This window comes from Rhinopithecus roxellana, chromosome 19 (assembly GCF_007565055.1).
Source record: "Rhinopithecus roxellana isolate Shanxi Qingling chromosome 19, ASM756505v1, whole genome shotgun sequence".
In the NCBI taxonomy this organism is placed as follows: domain Eukaryota; kingdom Metazoa; phylum Chordata; class Mammalia; order Primates; family Cercopithecidae; genus Rhinopithecus; species Rhinopithecus roxellana.
Window position 1 is genome coordinate 55797183 of NC_044567.1, and position 19961 is coordinate 55817143.

General features: G+C 50.0%; 1 protein-coding gene across 4 annotated transcripts in view; it reads left to right on the top strand.

Moving 5' to 3' along the window:
- The first annotated feature begins 1120 nt into the window (after positions 1-1120).
- CRK (CRK proto-oncogene, adaptor protein) overlaps positions 1121-19961 on the top strand; it is a 33407-nt gene continuing 14566 nt past the window's right edge. The window contains exons 1-3 of one of the 4 annotated variants that reach the window (XM_010373497.2): positions 1121-1592; positions 17259-17794; positions 19040-19198. In XM_010373497.2, coding sequence (XP_010371799.1) covers positions 1352-1592; positions 17259-17794; positions 19040-19060 — 798 coding nt within the window. In that variant the 5' untranslated portion in view covers positions 1121-1351 and the 3' untranslated portion in view covers positions 19061-19198. Of the gene's footprint in view, positions 1593-17258; positions 17795-19039; positions 19199-19961 lie in introns of those variants that run through there. The other 3 variants (XM_030923340.1, XM_010373498.2, XM_010373495.2) reach the window with 3 other exon arrangements.

Here is a 19961-nt window from a genome sequence, read left to right on the forward strand (position 1 = left end):
AGTGCAATTAGGGGCAGCCAGACGAAAGGGCACCAGCGAGCCGGAACACAGACCAGAGTGATCATGATAGCAGTGAGAGTAGGAGATGCCCCTGGCTACAATTTAGTGTTTAGAAGTATCTGGGAAGGTGACCCCAAAGCCTCAAAAGAGAGGAGAACTCTGTACTTCACGTGGCTTGGCACACTCTGCTCCCTTTGCTTTGAATATCCGTCCCCATTTGTCACTCAGCGGTCAACACATGCTACCTCCTCTGGGAAGCCCTCCTGGATTACTCCACAGACTGGATGGAGGGGCGCTCTGCTCTGTGTTCATGTCCATTTCCCATGATAGCGTTTGTCAGCATTTGTCATCCTTTTGTCATGCAGTTTCCTGGTTCCTCTCACTGGTGTGTGAGTTCGAGGAGTGCAGGGCCCAGCCTCCATCACCTTTGCACCCGCAGTGCAGGTGGAGTGTCAATAACAATGTCCTGAATGAATCAATGAAAATGAGAACGTCAGCCGGCCTGTGGAGAAGCTAGAGGAACGAGAAGAAACAGACTGACATGGCCGGGCGCGATGTTTCTCGCCTGTAATCCCAGCACTTTGGGAGGCCGAGGCGGGTGGATCACCCGAGGTCAGGAGTTCGAGACCAGCCTGGCCAACATGGCGAAACCCCGTCTCTACTAAAAATACAAAAATTAGCCAGGCGTGGTGGCGCTCGCCTGTAGTCCCAGCTACTAGGGAGGCTGAGGCAGGAGAATCGCTTGAACCCTGGAGGCAGAGGTTGCGGTGAGCCGAGATCGCGCCACTGCACTCCAGCCTGGGGACAGAGTGACACTCCGTCTGAAAAAAGAAAAAACGGAAAAGAAAAACAGACTGATATCCCAGGAAGTCTGGCCGAGAACTGAGGCCCCAGCGCCACACGCATCTTTTCTCCTGCAATTCTGCCTGGGAGCCGCTGCCTAGAAGTCCCGGGCCGTCCAGGAACGCGAACCTGAAACAGCACCTTGCGGTCGGCGGCGCAGGCGCACGTCTCTGCGGGCTGCGAGGCCCCGCCCCCGGGCCCTAGACCCCGCCTCCCATCCCCCTCAGCCCTGGGCCGGGCAGGGCGGCACCGCCCATGAGGCCGCATGCGCAGTGCGCGCGCGAGGGCGCCTTGCCCTTCTCCCAATGGCGGGCCGCAGGCCCCTTCCCGGCAGCCTCCCTCGGGCAGGGAGCGCGTCATTTCCGGTGGGGAAGGCCCGCGGCTGCCGCCGCCATTTCGGGCGCTGCTGTGAAGCTGAAACCGGAGCCGCTCCGCTGGGCGGCGGGCGCCGGGGGCCGGAGGGGCGCGCGCGGCGGCGGCACCCCAGCGTTTAGGCGCGGAGGCAGCCATGGCGGGCAACTTCGACTCGGAGGAGCGGAGTAGCTGGTACTGGGGGCGGTTGAGTCGGCAGGAGGCGGTGGCGCTGCTGCAGGGCCAGCGGCACGGGGTGTTCCTGGTGCGGGACTCGAGCACCAGCCCCGGGGACTATGTGCTCAGCGTCTCAGAGAACTCGCGCGTCTCCCACTACATCATCAACAGCAGCGGCCCGCGCCCGCCAGTGCCACCGTCGCCCGCCCAACCTCCGCCCGGTAAGGGACTGACGGGACGGGGGGCCCTGGGCGGGGTGAGGGCCGCGGAACTCCCAGCCTGGCTGGCTGCTCCTCGAGATCGGACCCTCGGGGTCGTGGGCAGAGGGCTGTGTGACCTTGGCAGGGGCCCGCCGGCTGCTCGGGCTCATTCCCACCCGGGGAGCAGGAGTGTGGGGGAGGAGGAGCCGCGGACCGAGGCCCCGGGGTGTGCCTGGGAAGGGCAGCCCGGGGGAAGGGGAACTGCTTCGGTCCCAGGGTGGGGCTGGCTCCCGGGCCAGGCGTAAGGGTAGGGCAGGGCAAGGCAACGTGGGGACAAAGAGCTGAGGGAGATGTTGGCACTGCGGGGGCATCACTTGGCAGCGGCGCCCAGAATGAATCCGATAATCCTACAAGTGGCTTTTAGGCTGGAAACGTTTCCTGCCGTGTTGGAGAGCCGGGTTTGGCCGTGCTCCCCTGGTGGCCTTTGGTAGGAAGTCGCCACAAACTGGCCGGGAGGGATGGAGACACCCTCAGGAAACCGGTTAGTTTTTTCCTTTCTTGGGCATTTTTCCAAAATCCTTGTACCGTCCTCTTCCCCCTTGGAGGACGAAGGTGGTGAATTAAGTGATAGAAGAAAGCCTTCAGTGACCAGTCCAACCCAGTTTAAGGCGATGCCTGGCTGTGTGCAAGAGATCTAAGCGTCCCGAAGACTGTCCGCCGGTAGAGGGTTCTGGTTTTCAAAGTGTTGAGTGGAGGAAAGACATTTTATTCCAGAAAATAAACCAGAAGTGAGGCAGTGGAAACAGACCCTTCCCTGGAAGTGACTGGAACTTCATTTTCCTTGGACTTAAACATTGTCAGTGTGTACTTCAGGGCGTGACCTTGCTCAGTAAGATGGGGCTGCGGGCTGAGTCTTTCTGGATGTTGGGAACAGACTCTACGCCAAGAGCATAAATTACCTGCGCCGGGTTTTCCTTGCCAGGGATCCCTGAGATTGACTGTCTTTCCGATGCCATTGAAGTTGATTTGGGAGTGTTTTAAGGGAATAGATAGATGCCCTTAGTACTGGAGATTTATGAGGTACAAAGTAATTCTGGGGTTCTCATTGTATGTGTATCTGTTTAACAGCATCAGGAGTCCTCGTGCCTTCACACTGTTGGCAAGTCGAAGCTGTTTCTTCTTGGCCGCTGAGACTGGGTTCAGACTAGTCTCCTATGAATCAGGAAGCTCCTGAGCCATCCTCTGTAGACTTTCTCTTGTAGGATAGTTATAATTTAGATTTACTCGCTCCCGCCAGAAATAGAGAATTGAATAGGCAGTCTGTTTGTTGTTACCACATACCAATTTTTATTTTACTTTTTCCTGAGACAGAGTCTCGCTCTGTCGCCCATGCTGGAGCGCAGTAGCGCGATCTCGGCTTATGGCCACCTTCACCTCCCCGGGGCTCCCGGGTTCAAGATTCTCCTGCCTCAGCCTCCCGAGTAGCTGGGATTACAGGCACCCGCCACCACAACCAGCTAATGTTGTATTTTTAGTAGAGATGAGGTTTCACCAGATTGGTCAGGCTGGTCTCAAACTCCTGACCTCAAGTGATCCACCCTCCCAAAGTGCTGGGATTACAGGTATGAGCCACCGCGCCTGGCGAACACATACCAATTTTTTTCTTATTTTATATATTTATTTATTACTTATTTATTTTGAGACGGAGTCTCTCTCTGTCACCCAGGCTGGAGTGCAATGGCGCCATCTTGTCTCACTGCAGCCTCCGCCTTTTGGGTTCAAGTGATCTCCTGCTTCAGCCTCCTAAGTAGCTGGGATTACCAGTGCCTGTCACCACGCCCAGCTAATTTTTGTATTTTTAGTAGAGATGGGGTTTTACCAGGTTGGCCAGGTGGGTCTTGAACTCTTGACCTCAGGTGATCCACTCGCCTTTGCCCCTTCAAAGTGCTGGGATTACAGGTGTGAGCCACCGCACCCAGCTTTGTTTGAGGCGGAGTTTCGCTTTTGTTGCCCAGCCTGGAGTTCAGTGGTGCAATCTCAGCTCACTGCAATCTCTACGTCGTGGGTTCAAAGGATTCTCTTGCTTCAGCCTCCCTAGTAGCTGAGATTACAGGCACACGCCACCATGCCTGGCTAGTTTTTGTATTTTTAGTAGAGATGGGGTTTCGCCATGTTGACCAGGCTGGTCTCGAACGCCTGACCTCAGGTGATCTGCCCTCCTCAGCCTCCCAAGGTGCTGGGATTACAGGTGTGAGCCACCACACCCAGCCCAACACATAACTATTTTTAAAAAATGAGTATGGGGTCTCTAAGTTCACAAATTATTATAGATCTTTCTCATTCTGGCCAGTTTAATGGTATTATGAGAGGGGAATATTGATGTACCTGTGTTGGCCCTGAACCAGATGTATTCTACTTTGATGCCACCTGCATGGTATCTGGGGTTTTGCATTATATGTAGTAACATAATGGCAAACTGTTACTGAAACTCACTTTTCAGCCTTTTGTTTGTGTTTGTTGGTTGCCAGAGTTGAAAATGGCAGCCGGCAGGTTTGTTAGCTTGATATTTTTTCACATCTTAGCTTAACCATTTTTATATCTCAAGACTTACCTGGATAATGGAGCACCACCTTTTCAAAACAGATAAGAACTCAGTTCCTTGGCTCAGGAAAGAAGGTGAAGATTGCCAACGTTTGTGGATGGGGTGTGGAAAATTCACGAGTATTGTGATAATTCTGCCATGTTGTACCCCATTTTCTACGATTCAGTTGCTGTCTTTTTCTCTCTTCTGAGACAGGGCCTTTGTCTCCCAAGCTGGAGTGCAGTGGCATGAACACAGCTCACTGCAGCCTTGACCTCCCGGGCTCAAACCATCCTCCCACTTTAGCTTCCTGAGTAGCTGGGACTACAGGCATATCCACCATGCCTGGTTAACTGTTTAACATTTTTTTGTGGAGATGAGGGGTTTCACTGTGTTGTCCAGGCTGCTCTCAAATTCTTGGTCTCAATAGATCCTCCCGCTTCAGACTCCCAAAGTGCTGGAATTGCAAGTGTGAGCCACTGTGCCTGGCCCAGTTGCTGTCTTTTATGTTTTGTTTTGTTTTGTTTTGAGACGGAGTCTCGCTCTGTCACCCGGGCTGGAGTGCAGTGGCCGGTTCTCAGCTCACTGCAAGCTCCGCCTCTCGGGTTTATGCCATTCTCCTGCCTCAGCCTCCGAGTAGCTGGGACTACAGGTGCCCGCCACCTCGCCCGGCTATTTTTTTGTATTTTCTAGTAGAGACGGGGTTTCACCGTGTTAGCCAGGATGGTCTCGATCTTCTGACCTCGTGATCCGCCCGTCTCGGCCTCCCAAAGTGCTGGGATTACAGGCTTGAGCCATCATGCCCGGCCTGTTTTTTTTTTTTTTTGAGGCAGAGTTTTCACTCTTGTCTCCCACGCCGGAGTGCAATGGCACGATATTGACTCACTGCAACCTCCATCTCCCAGGTTCAAGCGATTCTCCTGCCTCACCCTCCTGAGTAGCTGGAATTACAGAGGCCCACCACCATGCTCAGCTAATTTTTGTATTTTTTTAGTAGAGATGGGGTTTTGCCATGTTGGCCAGGCTGGTCTGGATCTCCTGAACTCTGATGATCCACCCGCCTCGGCCTCCCAAAGTGCTGGGCCTGAACCACCGCGCCCGGCCTGTCTGTATAACCTCAGAATTACTTGTACCTCACAAATCTCAAGTGCTAAGTACTGAATCTTTGTTCTTCCCCTCACCAAGTCCTTTTGAAGTCACATAGAGAAATGTCTTGAATTTTAGAGAGGCATATACAATATTAATAACTAATGTTTATTGACTGGTTATTCTGTGCCAGGCACTTTGCTTGAGTACTTTGTGTGCCTTATTTCACCTGCTGTCTAGGACAGTGTGGTGAGATAAGTAATATGATCTCCATTTATTAAAATATTCCTATTTTATATAGGAGGAAACACTCAAATTCAGTAACTTGCTTAAGGTCACACAGCTAGGAAATGACTTTCCGAAGTTGAACCTAGGCATTCTGACCTGAGAACTGACCCTTTTATGCTACACTCTATCAGAACCAGCATCCTTTTGGGGTCTCAGCAGTGCACGTGGAGGTCTGTATCCTCAATATCCTCAGTACTTTGCCTCTGCCCTGGAATCTAAGTCTTGGTGGTTTTTGTTTTGTTTTTTTTGGACGGAGTTTTGCTCTTGTCCTCCAGGCTGCTAGAGTGCAGTGGTGCAGTCTAGGCTCACTGAAACCTCCCCTTCCCTGGGTCAAGTGATTCTCCTGCCTCAGCCTCCCGAGTAGCTAGGATTACAGGCATGCGCCACCATGCCCCGCTAATTTTTTTTTTTTGGTATTTTTAGTAGACACAGGTTTCACCGTGTTGGCCAGGCTGGTCTCGAACTCCTGACCTCAGGTAATCTGCCCGTCTTGGCCTTGTGTGTTTTTTTTTTCCCACTGGGTTGCTCAGACTGGAGTGCAGTGGCTGTTGACAGGCACAGTCATAGTACACTACAGCCCTTAACTTTGGGGCAGGCAGTCCTCCTGACTCAGGCTCTGAGTAGCTGGGACTACCAGCATGTACAGCTGCATCCAACCCAGGCTTTTTTAAAGACTAGAATTATAGAATGGCAAGAAGAGACTGGGTGCGGTGGCTCACGCCTGTAATCCCAGCACTTTGGGAGGCCAAGGCGGGCGGATCATTTGAGGCCAGGAGTTAGAGACCAGCCTGGCCAACATGGTGAAACCCCATCTCCCCTAAAAAATACAAAAATTAGCAGGGTGTGGTGGCATGTGCCTGTAATCCTGGCTACTGGAGAGATTGAGGCACAAGAATCGCTTGAACCCGGGAGGCGGAGGTTGCAGTGCGCCGAGATCATGCCACTGGCTTTATCATGCAGACAATACACATCTGCTATTTCAAGTCAATGATGAAGAAACTTTTAAAAATTGTTACTACTTTATTTTTTATTTTTGCGATGGAGTCTCGCTCTGTCGCCCAGGCTGGGGTGCAGTGGGGTGATCTCAGCTCACTGCAAACTCCCCCTCCCTGCTCAAGCCATTCTCCTGCCTCAGCCTCCTGAGTAGCTGGAACTACAGGTGCATGCCACCACGCCCAGCTAATTTTTTTGTTATTTTTAGTAGAGATGGGGTTTCGCCATGTTGGCCAGGCTGGTCTCGATCTCCTGACCTCAAGTGATCCGCCTGCCTTGGCCTCCCAAAGTGTTAGGATTACAGGCATGAGCCTCCGCGCCCAGCTGGGTTTTATTTTCAAAGGCATGGGTACAGAATGGGCCAGGGATTCTCAGCCTTTTCTGTTGAACCTGTGTTTAACTTGTCTTGTCCTCAGCTTGCATCGGCTTCCTGTGGTGCCATAGCTTGGAAGTTCCCTGGGGCCATAGGGAAGGGCTTGGTCAAGTCTCCTGGTCACATTCTGGCAGGTTGGGCTTCAAGATGGACCTCCTTGGAATGCTTGCAAGAAGCTGGTTTTTTCCTCTTGGAATAGCTAAACGTTGACCAGTCGTCAGGTTGACAAAACTGAAGGAGTGTGAGTTAGGAGAGTCGTTATGAGCTTGAGCTGTGCAACCTGGCTTTGGGCCTTATTTACCTACCACTTACTAATTGTGTAACTTTGGGCAAATTGTTTAACTTTTCTCTGCTTCAGTTTCCTCATCTGTGAAGGAGGGAAATAGTAATACTGACCTCAGGGTTGTAATGATATTCCATATTAAGTACTGGCATATTAAGTACTCCGTAAGCATTTTATATATATTTTAATAACATAACTGTGAGGTGTGGGGGCTTTTGAAGCAAAATGGAAAACTCTTCTCATCTTTGAGAGGCTCCAGAACACATGGTGTGGATGGTAGGAACTGGTGAAACAGTTTATCTTAGGGAGTAAGTGCCTGGGCGGGGTGCATCTCTAAGTGTGAAAGGACCTCGGGTTCAGCACATGGAAATAAGATGGTGCATCCAGTTACCTGCTCATCCCAAAGGCTTCTACCTGTTGCCCTAGTGGGTGGAGGAGGGCATAAAACTTGCTTCATTTTCAAGGCGTGGGACAGAAGCTAGGGTGTTAATAGTTTGTGATACCCCCTCAAGGTAGTGAAGAGTTACAGGCCAGGCTGGCAGCTGGGCCACGCCTCTTCTCTGGAGGTAGCATGAGACTGCCGATGTCCCATTGCTGCCTTTTTACACCTTCAGCTTCTGCTTCTCATTCGTTCATCTTGTCTTGGCAGTTCACAAACCTGATTCTCTTGTCTTACTCTCGATGTCTTAGTGGCCTTGTCTCCAGTGGTTCTGGAGAAGTACTTCAGTGAGAGCTACTTACAGATTTCAAACCAAAATAATTCCATGGTGAAGGGAGTAGGTTTATTTATTGTAGGACTTCCCCAAGTCTTTACTGTGCTTATGTGAATTGTGAGTTTCCAAGAGAGGGTGCTGGTTTTCACACCTGTTTGACTGCAGAACCTTCCCCCATCATGGCCCTGTTGCTCAGGCTGGTGTGCAGTGGCTCCATCATAGCTTACTACAGCCTCACTGTATGACCCAGGCTAGGCTTGCACTCCTGGCCTCAAGAGATTTCTCCCAAAAGATTAATAAATCGGTTTAAAAAAAAACAGAAAAAATAAAGAGATCTTTCTGCCTCAGCCTCCCAAAGTGCTGAGATTACAGGTGTGAGCCACTGCACCTACCTGACCACAGAACTTTTGAGAAGCATCTTGAGATCCTGTGGAATTTTCTCTGGGAAACGGTCCGGTGGGCTCTGGATTTGAGGGTGAATTGAAAATTGCTGAAGGAATTTGGAGGATTGGTTGCTTTTTATTGAGCACCTATAATGTATGAGCCACTTTTTTTTTTTGAGATGGTGTCTCGCTCTGTCACCCAGGCTGGAGTGCAATGGCATATTCTCGGCCCATCGCGACCTTCGCCTCCCAGGTTCAAGCAATTCTCCTGCCTCAGCCTCCCCAGTAGCTGGGACCAAAAGCGTGCAACACCACGCCCAACTAATTTTTGCATTTTTAGTAGAGATGGGTTTTCACCATGTTGATCAGGCTAGTCTTGAACTCCTGACCTCAGGTGATCTGCCTGGCTCTGCCTCCCAAAGTGCTAGAATTACAGGCATGAACCACCATGCCCAGTCTCTAGCCACTTTTAGGAACTTTATTAGATGGGTATCTGACCTCATTTTGCAGAGTTGGGGTGAGACACACAGAAGTTAGATAACTCAGACAGCTAGGAAATGAGAGCCAGAATGCACCAAACCTGCAAAGGACCATCCTCATACCCACCATTTTTAGAACGTTCTATTTGCTTAGGAAGCCATGTATCTTCTCAGATGGAAGCCAGTGGCTTGCCTTTTTTTTTTCTCTCTTTTGGAGACACCTCACTCTGTTACCCAAGCTGGAATGCAGTGGCCCGATCTCTGCTCACCGCAAGCTCCGCCTCCTGGGTTCCCGCCATTCTCCTGCCTCAGCCGCCTAATTAACTGGGACTATAGGTGCCTGCCACCATGCCTGGCTAATTTTTTGTATTTTTAGTAGAGACGGGGTTTCACAGTGTTAGCCAGGATGGTCTCGATCTCCTGACCTCGTGATCTGCCTCCCTCAGCCTCCCAAATTGCTGGGATTACAGGCGCGAGCCACCGTGCCTGGCCAGCCAGTGGCCTTTTTAGCGTTTTGTATTGGTGGGTATTTATCTAAGCAACCCCTGTGAATACCATAGGCAAAGAAGGAAGGGAGGGAGCAGGAATTGAGGAATGAAGGGAAAAGAGAGGGCCAGGTGTGGTGGCTCATGCCTGTAATCCCAGCACTTTGGGAGGCTGAGGCTGCCGGATCACTTCAGGTCAGGAGTTTGAGACCAGCCTAGTCAACATGGAAAACCCTGTCTCTCCTAAAAATACAAAAATTAGCCAGGTGTGGTGTCGGGCGCCTGTAATCCCAGCTACTCGGGAGGCTGAGGCAGGGAGAATTGCTGGAGCCCGGGAGGTGGAGGGTGCAGTGAGCCAAGATCGCACCAGTGCACTCCAGCCTGAACAACAGAGGGAGACCCCGTCTCAAAAAAAAAAAAAGAGAGAGAGAAAGTGCCGTGAGATCAAGGAGAGGCAGATGATCCAGTCGCGCTCTCTTGTGGTATCCTGGTATCCTGGTATCCTGGTATCCTGGTAGCCGTGTCAGAAGTGATTGGGCCTAGTTTAGCCCACAGAGCCCTCAGGTGTTCTTCATGAAACCTTCAGGGAGGGAGTGGCCTCGTAAAACTGGTCATAACCTGAGGCTGGAAATGCTTAGAAGGCTTAGAAGTAACGGGTTGAGCAGGTACCGAGAAGCAGAGAGGATATCCCCTCCTTGCGTTGATTTTTATTTCTGTATGTGTGAATTCCTAACTCCACGTTCAAAATCCAACACAAGGTGATGTAGAACGAGTCATTGAGGTTTTCCAAGTCCTGGATAGCTATGAGAATCCTGTCATTGCTTCTGTTCTCTAGACTGGCTGACTATGCCTCCTTCCTTTCCCGCCCTTCTGTTTCCTGCCTTTGGCTGTTTGTGGTTGGAAGGAGAGGAAAGAGAGAAAAGGAGCCGGAACACACAACTGTGGTGAGGTTTGGGCTTATCTGGCACTTAGGTGTGTTCTCTTCTCCTCCCTTCCTTCTGGAGTTTGGATCAATGAAGCTTGATGGCCCCCAGCAGTTCACAGAAACGGGCATTTCTTTGTGAAATTATTACATTGTCAGAGTAGAAAAATATAAGTAAAGTACATCAAAGGTTTTCCATGGCATTTTGCTTACATTTCTGTGTCTGTTGGGATTGCCAAACAAAAAGAAAGTCATAGTGAGCCCAGTTCACACTATGTGGCATTTGAACAAGAGGAGAATTGAACCTGCAGTGATCCTCCTCAGTAAAGAGAATCTCCAGGGTATAGCACTCCATGCCTGCTACAGTCATTACCAAAGTCATCTCCCCGGTCCTGTACTCGGAACTTTTGCCATCACCCTCTTGGTGCATGAGGAATGTTTGCCGTAGAGAAAAGTCCTGGCACTCGCACCCCTTTCAGTGCCTTAAATTGGAGAGACAGCCAGTATTCCCGAGTCTGGGCTGTTCACTGTTTTACGCTGACAGCCGTGAATTCCACAGGTGGACTTTGGGTAATGTGGGAAGTGTGCAGCTCTCCTTCAGACGGTCTCATCATGCATTTGGATGGAAAGAGTACTCATCAGTACTCATTCTACCCGCAGGACTTTTCATTCGCTTCCAGAGTTAACATTGTGTCTTTTTACCTCTCTCCAATAGTGGAATGAATTTTAAATGTACGCTTTCTGATCATACTGGAAGAATTGCGTTTTTTTTCTTTTTTTAATAGAGACAGGCTCTCGCTCTGTTACCCAGGCTGGAGGGCAGTGGCACAATCCTGACTCACTGCAGGCTCCACCTCCCAGGCCAATCGATCCTCCCACCTCAGCCTCCGAAGTAGCTGGGACTGAAGGTGTGCACCACCCTGCCTGGCCTTTGTTTTTTTTTTTTTTTTTTTTTTTTTTTAAGTAGAGACAGGGTCTCACTGTGTTAGCCAGGATGTTTCTAACATTGAACAAAATAATTAGGTCTCTAGCTGGGTGTGGTGGTACACACCTGTAGTCCCAGCTACCCGGGAGTCTGAGGCAGGAGGATGACTCCAGGCCAGGAGTGTAAGGCCATGGTGTGCAGTGGTGGTGTCTGCACATAGCTACTGGAGTTTATCCTGGACAGCAAAAACCTGCCTTTCAAAATTAACAAGGCCAGGCAAGGTGGCTCATGCCTGTAATTACAACACTTTGGGAGGCCAAGAGGGAAGAGGATTACTTTGAGCTCAGGAGATCAAGACCTGCCTGGGAGACATGACAAAACCCTGTTATTTAAGAAAATAGGCCGGACGTGGTGGCTTACGCCTGTAATCCCAGCCCTTTGGGAGGCCGAGGCGGGCAGATCACAAGGTCAGGAGTTCAAGATATGGTGAAACCCCATCTCCACTAAAAATACAAAAAAATTAGCCGGGTGTGGTGGTGCATGCCTGTAATCTACTTGGGAGGCTGAGGCAGGAGAATTGCTTGAACCCGGGAGGCGGAGGTTGCAGTGAGCCGAGATTGCACCACTGCACTCCAGCCTGGGCTACAGAACAAGACTCCATCTAAAAAAAAAAAAAGAAAAAGGCTGGGCACGGTGGCTCACACCTGTAATCCCAGCACTTTGGGAGGCCGAGGCGGGCGGATCACGATGTCAGGAGATCCAGACCATCCTGGCTAACACGGTGAAACCCCATCTCTGCTAAAAATACAAAAAATTAGCCAGGTGTGGTGGCGGGCACCTGTAGTCCCAGCTACTCAGGAGGCTGAGACAGGAGAATGGCGTGAACCTGGGAGGCGGAGCTTGCAGTGAGCCAAGATTGCACCACTGCACTGCAGCCTGGACAACAGAGTGAGACTCCATCTCAAAAAAAAAAGTAAAAATTAAAAAATATCTATTAGCTGGGTGTTGGTGGGTGGTTTGTACCTAGAGCCCCAGCTGTTTGGGAAGCTGAGACTGTAGAATTGCGTGAGCCCAGAAAGTGGAGGTTGCGGCCAGGTGCAGTGGCTCACGCCTGTAATCCCAACACTTTAGGAGGCCAAGGTTGGTGGGATCACCTGAGGTCAAGAGTTTGAGACCAGCCTTGCCAACATGGTGAAACCTCATCTCTACTAAAAATACAAAAAATTGCCTGGGTGTGGTGGCGGGCGCCTGTAGTCCCAGTTACTTGGGAGGCTGAGGCAGGAGAATCACTTGAACCCAGAATGGGGAGGTTGCAGTGAGCAGAGATCGTGCCACTGCACTCCAGCCTGGGCAACAGTGCAAGAGTCCGTCTCAAAAAAAAAAAAAAAAAGGCCTGGCGCAGTGGCTCACACCTGTAATTCCAGCACTTTGGGAGGCCGAGGCGGGCGGATCACGAGGTCAGGAGATTGAGACCATCCTGGCAAACACGGTGAAACCCCGTCTCTACTAAAATACAAAAAAAATTAGCCGGGCGAGGTGGCGGGTGCCTGTAATCCCAGCTGCTCAGAAGGCTAAGGCAGGAGAATGGCGTGAACCCGGGAGGTGGAGCTTGCAGTGTGCCGAGATTGTGCCACTGCACTCCAGCCTGGGTGACAGAGCGAGACTCTGTCTTAAAGAAAAAAAAAAAGGTTGCAGTGAACTGCGATTGTGCCACTGCACGCCAGCCTGGACAGCAGAGTGAGGCCCTGTCACACACCAGGCTCACACCTGTCCTCTCAGCACTTTTGGAGGCTGAGGCCGTCAGATCACTTGAGGTCAGGAGTTTGAGACCAGCCTGGCCAATGTGGTGGAACTGTGTCTCAACTGAAATTACAAAAATTAGCCAGGCGTGGTGGCACACACCTGTAATCCCAGCTACTTGGGGGGCTGAGGCAGGAGAATTGCTTGAACCCAGAAGATGGAAGTTGCAGTGAGCAGACATCCAGCCACTGCACTCCAACCTGGATGACAGAGCAAGACTCCATCTTCAAAAAAAAAGAGACCTTTTCACACACAAAAAAGAAAAATCCCAACAATAAGCAAATAATTAAAATTAATAATAGGCTGGATGCAGTGGGTCACATCTGTAATCTCAATACTTTGGGAGGCCAAGGTGGGCAGATCACTTGATCCCAGGAGTTCAAGACCAGCCTGGGCAACATAGCAAAACCCCATCTCTACTAAAAATACAAAAACTAGCCAGGTGTGGTGGTGTGTGCCTATAGTCCCAGTTGCTCAGGAGGCTGAGGTGGGAGGATCGCTAGATCCTGGGAAGTGGAGGCTGCAGTGAGCCGAGATTGTGCTCAGGAGATCAAGACCTATCTGGGCCACATGGCAAAACCCCATTATTTAAAAAAATAGGCCAGGCGTGGTGGCTTACGCCTGTAATCCCAACACTTGGGGAGGCAGAGGCAGGTAGATCTCTGGAGCTCAGGAGTTCAAGACCAGCCTGGGCAACATGGTAAAAACCCTGTGTCTACAAAAATGCAAAAATTAACTAGGTGTGGTAATGCATACCTGTAGTCCCAGCGACTCCGTAGGCTGAGGTGAAAGAATGGCTTGAGCCCAGGAAGTGGAGATTTCGGTGAGCCAAGATCATGCCACTGCACTCCAGCCTGGGCGACAGAGCCAGACCCTATCTCAGAAGACAAAAACAAAACCGCAGCCTGGGCAGTAAAACAAGCCACTGTCTCTATTAAAAAATTTGAAAATCAGCTGAGTGAAGGGCCGGGCACAGTGGCTCACGCCTTTGGGAGGCCTAGGTGGATGGATCACGAGGTCAGAAGTTGCAGACCAGCCTGGCCAAGATGGCGAAACCCCGTCTCTACTAAAAATACAAAATACAAAAATTAGCCAGGTGTGGTGGTGTGGGCCTGTAGTCCCAGCTACTTGGGAGGCTGAGGCAGGAGAGTTGCTTGAACCCGGGAGGCAGAAGTTGCAGTGAGCCAAGATTGTGCCACTGCACTCCAGCCTGGGTGACAGAGTGTGACTCTGTCTCAAAAAAAAAAAAAAAAAATCATCTGGGTGCAATGCCATCTGCACCTTTAGTTCCAGCTACTTAGAAGGCTGAGGTGGGAGAATATCTTGAGCCCAGGAGTTTAAGATTGCGGTGAGCTATGATCACACCACTGCACTCCAGCTTGTACAACAGAGGTAGACCCTGTCTCTAAAAAGAAATAACAAAAGCACATACTCAGGAGACTTAAGGTGAGAGGATCACTGGGCCCAGGAGTTTGAGACCAGCCTGGGCCACATAGGGAGACTCCTGTCTTAAAAAACAAAGCCCAGGCCAGGCGTGGTGGCTCACACCTGTAATGCTAGCACTTTGGGAGGCCAAGGCAGATGAATCATTTGAGCTCAGGAATTCGAGACTGGCTTGGGCAACATGGCGAAATCCCCTCTGCAAAAAATGAGTTGGGCGTGGTGATGTGTGCTTATAGTCCCAGCTGCTCCGGAGGCTGAGGTAAGAGGATGGCTTCAGCCGAGGAGGTAGAGGTTGTAGTGAGCTAAGATCACGCCACTGCACTCCTGCCTGGGTGACAGAGCAAGACCACCCGGTCGCAAGACAACCGCAAAGCCAAAAACTCAAAAAACTCATTGTGATTTTTTTTGAGACAAAGTCTTGCTCTGTTGCCCAGGCCGGAATGCAGTGGCATGATCATGATTCACTGTAGTCTTGCTCTGTTGCCCAGGCCGGAATGCAGTGGCATGATCATGATTCACTGTAGTCTTGCTCTGTTGCCCAGGCCGGAATGCAGTGGCATGATCATGATTCACTGTAGTCTTGCTCTGTTGCCCAGGCCGGAATGCAGTGGCATGATCATGATTCACTGTAGTCTTGCTCTGTTGCCCAGGCCGGAATGCAGTGGCATGATCATGATTCACTGTAGTCTTGCTCTGTTGCCCAGGCCGGAATGCAGTGGCATGATCATGATTCACTGTAGTCTTGACCTGGTCTCAGGCGATTCTCTCACCTCAGCTTCTTGAGTAGCTGAGACTAACAGGCATGCACCACGTTGCCTGGCTAATGTTTTCTTGTTTTTTTAAGAGATGGGATCTCACTTCATTGCCCAGGCTGGTCTTGAACTACTTGCCTCAAGCAGTCCTCCTGCCTTGGCCTCCCAAAGTGCTGGGATTACAGACGGAAACCACTGTGCCCAGTCATTTTTTTTTCACACTTAGTTTTTCTTTTTTTAAGAGTCAATGTCTTGCTCTGTCATCCAGGCTGGAGTGCTTTGGCGCGATCATGGCTCACTGTACCCACAAACTCCTGGGCTCAAGAGATCTGTAACCTTAGCTTCCCGAGTAGCTGCAACTGCAGGTGTGCACCACTAGGCCCGGCTAATTTTTTTTTTTTTTTTTTTTTTTGGACACTGAGTCTCGCTCTGTTGCCCAGACTGGAGTGCAGTGGCACGATCTCGGCTCACTGCAAGCTCCGCCTCCTGGGTTCACGCCATTCTGCTTCAGCCTCCTGTGTAGCTGGGACTACAGGCCCCCACCACCACGCCTGGCTCATTTTTTGTGTTTTTAGTAGAGATGGGGTTTCACCGTGTTAGCCAGGAGGGCCTCTATCTCCAGACCTCGTGATCCGCCCGCCTTGGCCTCCCAGAGTGCTGGGATTATAGGCGTGAGCCACTGTGCTCGGCCAGCCCAGCTAATTTTTAATAATTTTTGTAGTGATGAAGTCTTGGCTGTGTTGAAAGTCTTCGCTGTGTGAAGTCTTCGCTGGTCTGAAAATCCTGGATTCAAGCGATCCTCCCACCTCAGCCTCCTAAAGTTCTCGGATTAAGGTGTGAGGCACCAGGTCCAACAAAATTCATTTTCTTTTATTTTTGTTTGACACAGAGTCTTGCTTCATTGTCCAGGCTGGAATGCATTGGCATGATGATGGCTCACTGTAGCCTTGACCTCCCGGGCTCAAGCCATCCTCCTACCTGAGTGTCCCGAGTAGCTGGGACTACGGAAGTGTGCCACCATGCCCAGCTAATTTTTAAAATTTTTTGCAGTGACAGCCATGTTGCCAGGCTGGTCTTGAACTCCTGAGCTCCGGGGATCCACCTGTCTCAGCTTCCCTAAGTGCTTGAGCCTGGGAGGTCAAGGCTGCAGTGAACTGTGATCGTGCCACTGCACTCCAGCTTGAGCGGCACAGTGAGACTCTGTCTCAACAACAACAAAAACCACAACAGTAAAGAGACAGTTTTTCTTATTCGGAGTTACACATTTTAGATGTGGAGGGGGAAAATGTATGAGCTCAGTGTAGGCACTAAGCTCTCTCCACCCTCTGGAACATCAGCAGGGACCCATGGAAAGTGAGAGCTTGCTACATTTCCTGAGATTGAAAAATCGATGCAGGCCGGGCACGGTGGCTCACGCCTGTAGTCTCAGCACTTTGGAGGATGGGTTACCTGAGATCAGGAGTTTGAGACCAGCCTGGCCAACATGGTGAAACCCCATCTCTACTAAAAATACAAAAAATAAAAAAAGGCCAGGCGTGGTGACGGGAGTCTGGAATCCCAGCTGTTCGGGAGGCTGAGACAGGAGCTTCGCTTGAACCTGGGAGGCGGAGGTTGCAGTGAGCCGAGATCGTGCCCCTGCACTCCAGCCTGGGCAACAGAGTGAGACTTGGTCTCAGAAAAAGATGCAACAGAACCTTGAGGCGTACACTGCTCTGTAAATAGGGTAGCGACAGAACGTGTTTGGAGAACGCACTGACAGCCCCTCTGTCTTTGATTCAAGTACAAGAGCACGTCCTGACCAGCCTCGTCTCTTGGCCTTCTGATCCTTCCCTGGGGCCCTAGTGATGGGCATCTTTCTCCCAGGGGATAGTTCAGCTTCCAAATGTGATGTCGGTATGCTGTGAAGAGAAGGGGTTATTTTTTCTAGAGTTTTTTTTTCTGGTTAAATCTTGACTAAATGTATATGGGGTGTGAAATCTCCATTTGGGCCAGGCACAGTGGTGGCCTCCTGTAGCCCCAGCTACTCAGGAGTTTGTGGTGAGAGGATCACTTGAACCCTGGAGGTCAAGACCAGCCTGGGTAACACAGTGAGATCCCAACTCTAAAAAAATAAAAATAAAATCTGTATTTCATTTCCGGTATAGTACATCATTAAATAACAGCCTGCTCTGTTTCTTCCAGGGGTGAGCCCCTCCAGACTCCGAATAGGAGATCAAGAGTTTGATTCATTGCCTGCTTTACTGGAATTCTACAAAATACACTATTTGGACACTACAACGTTGATAGAACCGGTTTCCAGATCCAGGCAGGGTAGTGGAGTGATTCTCAGGCAGGAGGAGGCGGAGTATGTGCGAGCCCTCTTTGACTTTAATGGGAATGATGAGGAAGATCTTCCCTTTAAGAAAGGAGACATCTTGAGAATCCGGGACAAGCCTGAAGAGCAGTGGTGGAATGCGGAGGACAGCGAAGGCAAGAGAGGGATGATTCCAGTCCCTTACGTCGAGAAGTATAGACCTGCCTCCGCCTCAGTATCGGCTCTGATTGGAGGTAACCAGGAGGGTTCCCACCCACAGCCACTGGGTGGGCCGGAGCCTGGGCCCTATGCCCAACCCAGCGTCAACACTCCGCTCCCTAACCTCCAGAATGGGCCCATATATGCCAGGGTTATCCAGAAGCGAGTCCCCAATGCCTACGACAAGACAGCCTTGGCTTTGGAGGTACATAACGTGCACAATGTAGAAAGAAGAGATCTGCTGCAGGGTCTCCTCTCGGTCCTCTTAGAGCTTTGTAGCAGTGCTGACTACAGCAGCATTGGGATGTTGTAGATGGCAAAGCTGCTAAGCACTGATTTTGGCATTTAATGTTGGGTTTTCTCTTTTTCATAGAAAACCTATTTGGGAATGAGTAAGCTTAAAACTGTATAACTGAATGTTCTTAATTGATCTACTAAACACACTCGGACTGCTTTAATAACACCACCTGAATTCACAGGAATTCACCTCAAATGTTTTTCCTCATCCACATCCTCATCTGTTTCTTGCTTTCTGTTTGTCGTTGTCTAAAAGAAGGTGGGTTCAGATGGATTTGAGCGTAATAAGTGGTCTCTATCAAAGCACTTACATGGAGTTTTCCCGCAGAAACTTGTTTTTGCTTCAGGGGACATGGAGTTCCTTACCACTAATTGTGTTCATTGAGTAAGAATCCAGGAGGAAGCAGGCATGGTAGAGGTGTGAAGAGATTCACACCCAAAAGTCCTCATTCTGAGGAATGCCAGGTGCACGGGTCTTTCTAAATCATGTAAGAAGCCAGTTCTTCCTCAGGAATTAATTTTTGCCTTAACTGGTGAAATACCTTCAGTAGCCCACTTCCTTCTGGCCAGCCATTACATGGTGTTAATTCCTTTATTCCTCTCAGTCACACCTTTGTCTCCTTCCTTTCTTCTTCCTTCCTTCGTCTCTCCATTCCTTTCTTTTCAGAAGAGCTGATGGTTCAGTGTAAAAGCTAGTGCAGACTGGGCACAGTGGCTCACACTTGTAATCCTAGTGCTCTGGGAGGCTGAGGCAGGAGGACCACTTGAGACCAGGTGTTTAAGACCAGTCTGGGAAACGTAGTGAGACCTCAGCTTTTTAAACAAAAAGTGAAAGAAAAAAAAAAGGGGCGGGGGGGGGGAAACCTGCCAGGCATGGTGGCATGCACCTGCAGTCCTGGCTTGAATGAGAAATGGAATGTGTGTTGTCAGGGTTATCACTGCCTCTTGTTCTCATTCCTTGTTTGGAGGAAAATAGATTTCTACCCTCAGGTCTTCCTGTGAGATGAGATGATGGTAACATCCAGCATGGTGCTGTGTGTATGATGGATCTGACTCTTTTATTTTCTTGTTTTTTTCCTCTCTCTTTTTTTTTTTTTTTATTTTTGTCTGGCCTTACTGAGTCACTAGGTGTAACTCTTGATATTTATTCCAGACTTTGTTAGCACTGGGTTGAAGTAAGTATGAAAACATGGAACAAACACCGGGCGTGTTGGCTCATACCTGTAATCCCAGCACCTTATGAGGCCGATGTGGACAGATCAGTTGAGCTCAGGAGTTGGAGACCGGCCTAGACAGCATGGCAAAATGCCATCTCTACAAAAAATTAGCCAGGCATGGTGGCACATGCCTGTGGTCCCAGCTACTCGGGAGGCTGAGGAGAGAGGATCACCTGAGCCTGAAAGGTCGTGGCTACAGTGAGCTGAGATCATGACACTGCCCTCTAGCCTGGGCGACAGTGAGACTCTGTCTCAAAAAAAGAAAAACCATGGAACAAGCCAGCTGACCCAGGAGAAACCAGTTATCACATGAATTCTGCTTCTATTTGCATTTCCTTTCTCAAAGAGATTTAATCATGCCTGCCTTAGAGGCTTTACTGCTCAAAAAAATGGTTGAGCTTTTCTACCTGCTGTGAAACACAAATCTTATAAATAAAGATTTGAGTAGAAAACTGGTTTATGATTTTAGTAAGTTTTTCTTTTTGATTTGGGTATTGGGTTTTTTTGGACTCCTTTTTTTTTTTTTTTTAAGTTCTCTTTGAGACGAAATCTCACTCCATCGCCTGGGCTGGAGTGCAGTGGCATGATCTCGGCTCAGTGCAACCTCCGCCTCCCAGGTTCAAGCGATTCCCCTGCCTCAGTCTCCTGAGTAGCTGGGATTACAGGCACACACCACCATGCCCAGCTAATTTTTGTAGTTTTAGTAGAGACAGGATTTCACCATGTTGGCCAGGCTGTTCTCGAACTCCTGACCTCAGGTGATTCAACCGCCTTGGCTTCCCATAGTGCTGGGATTACAGGTGTGAGCTGTTATGCCTGGCCAATTTTTAGAAATGTCTGTTGAGCTAAAACGTATGT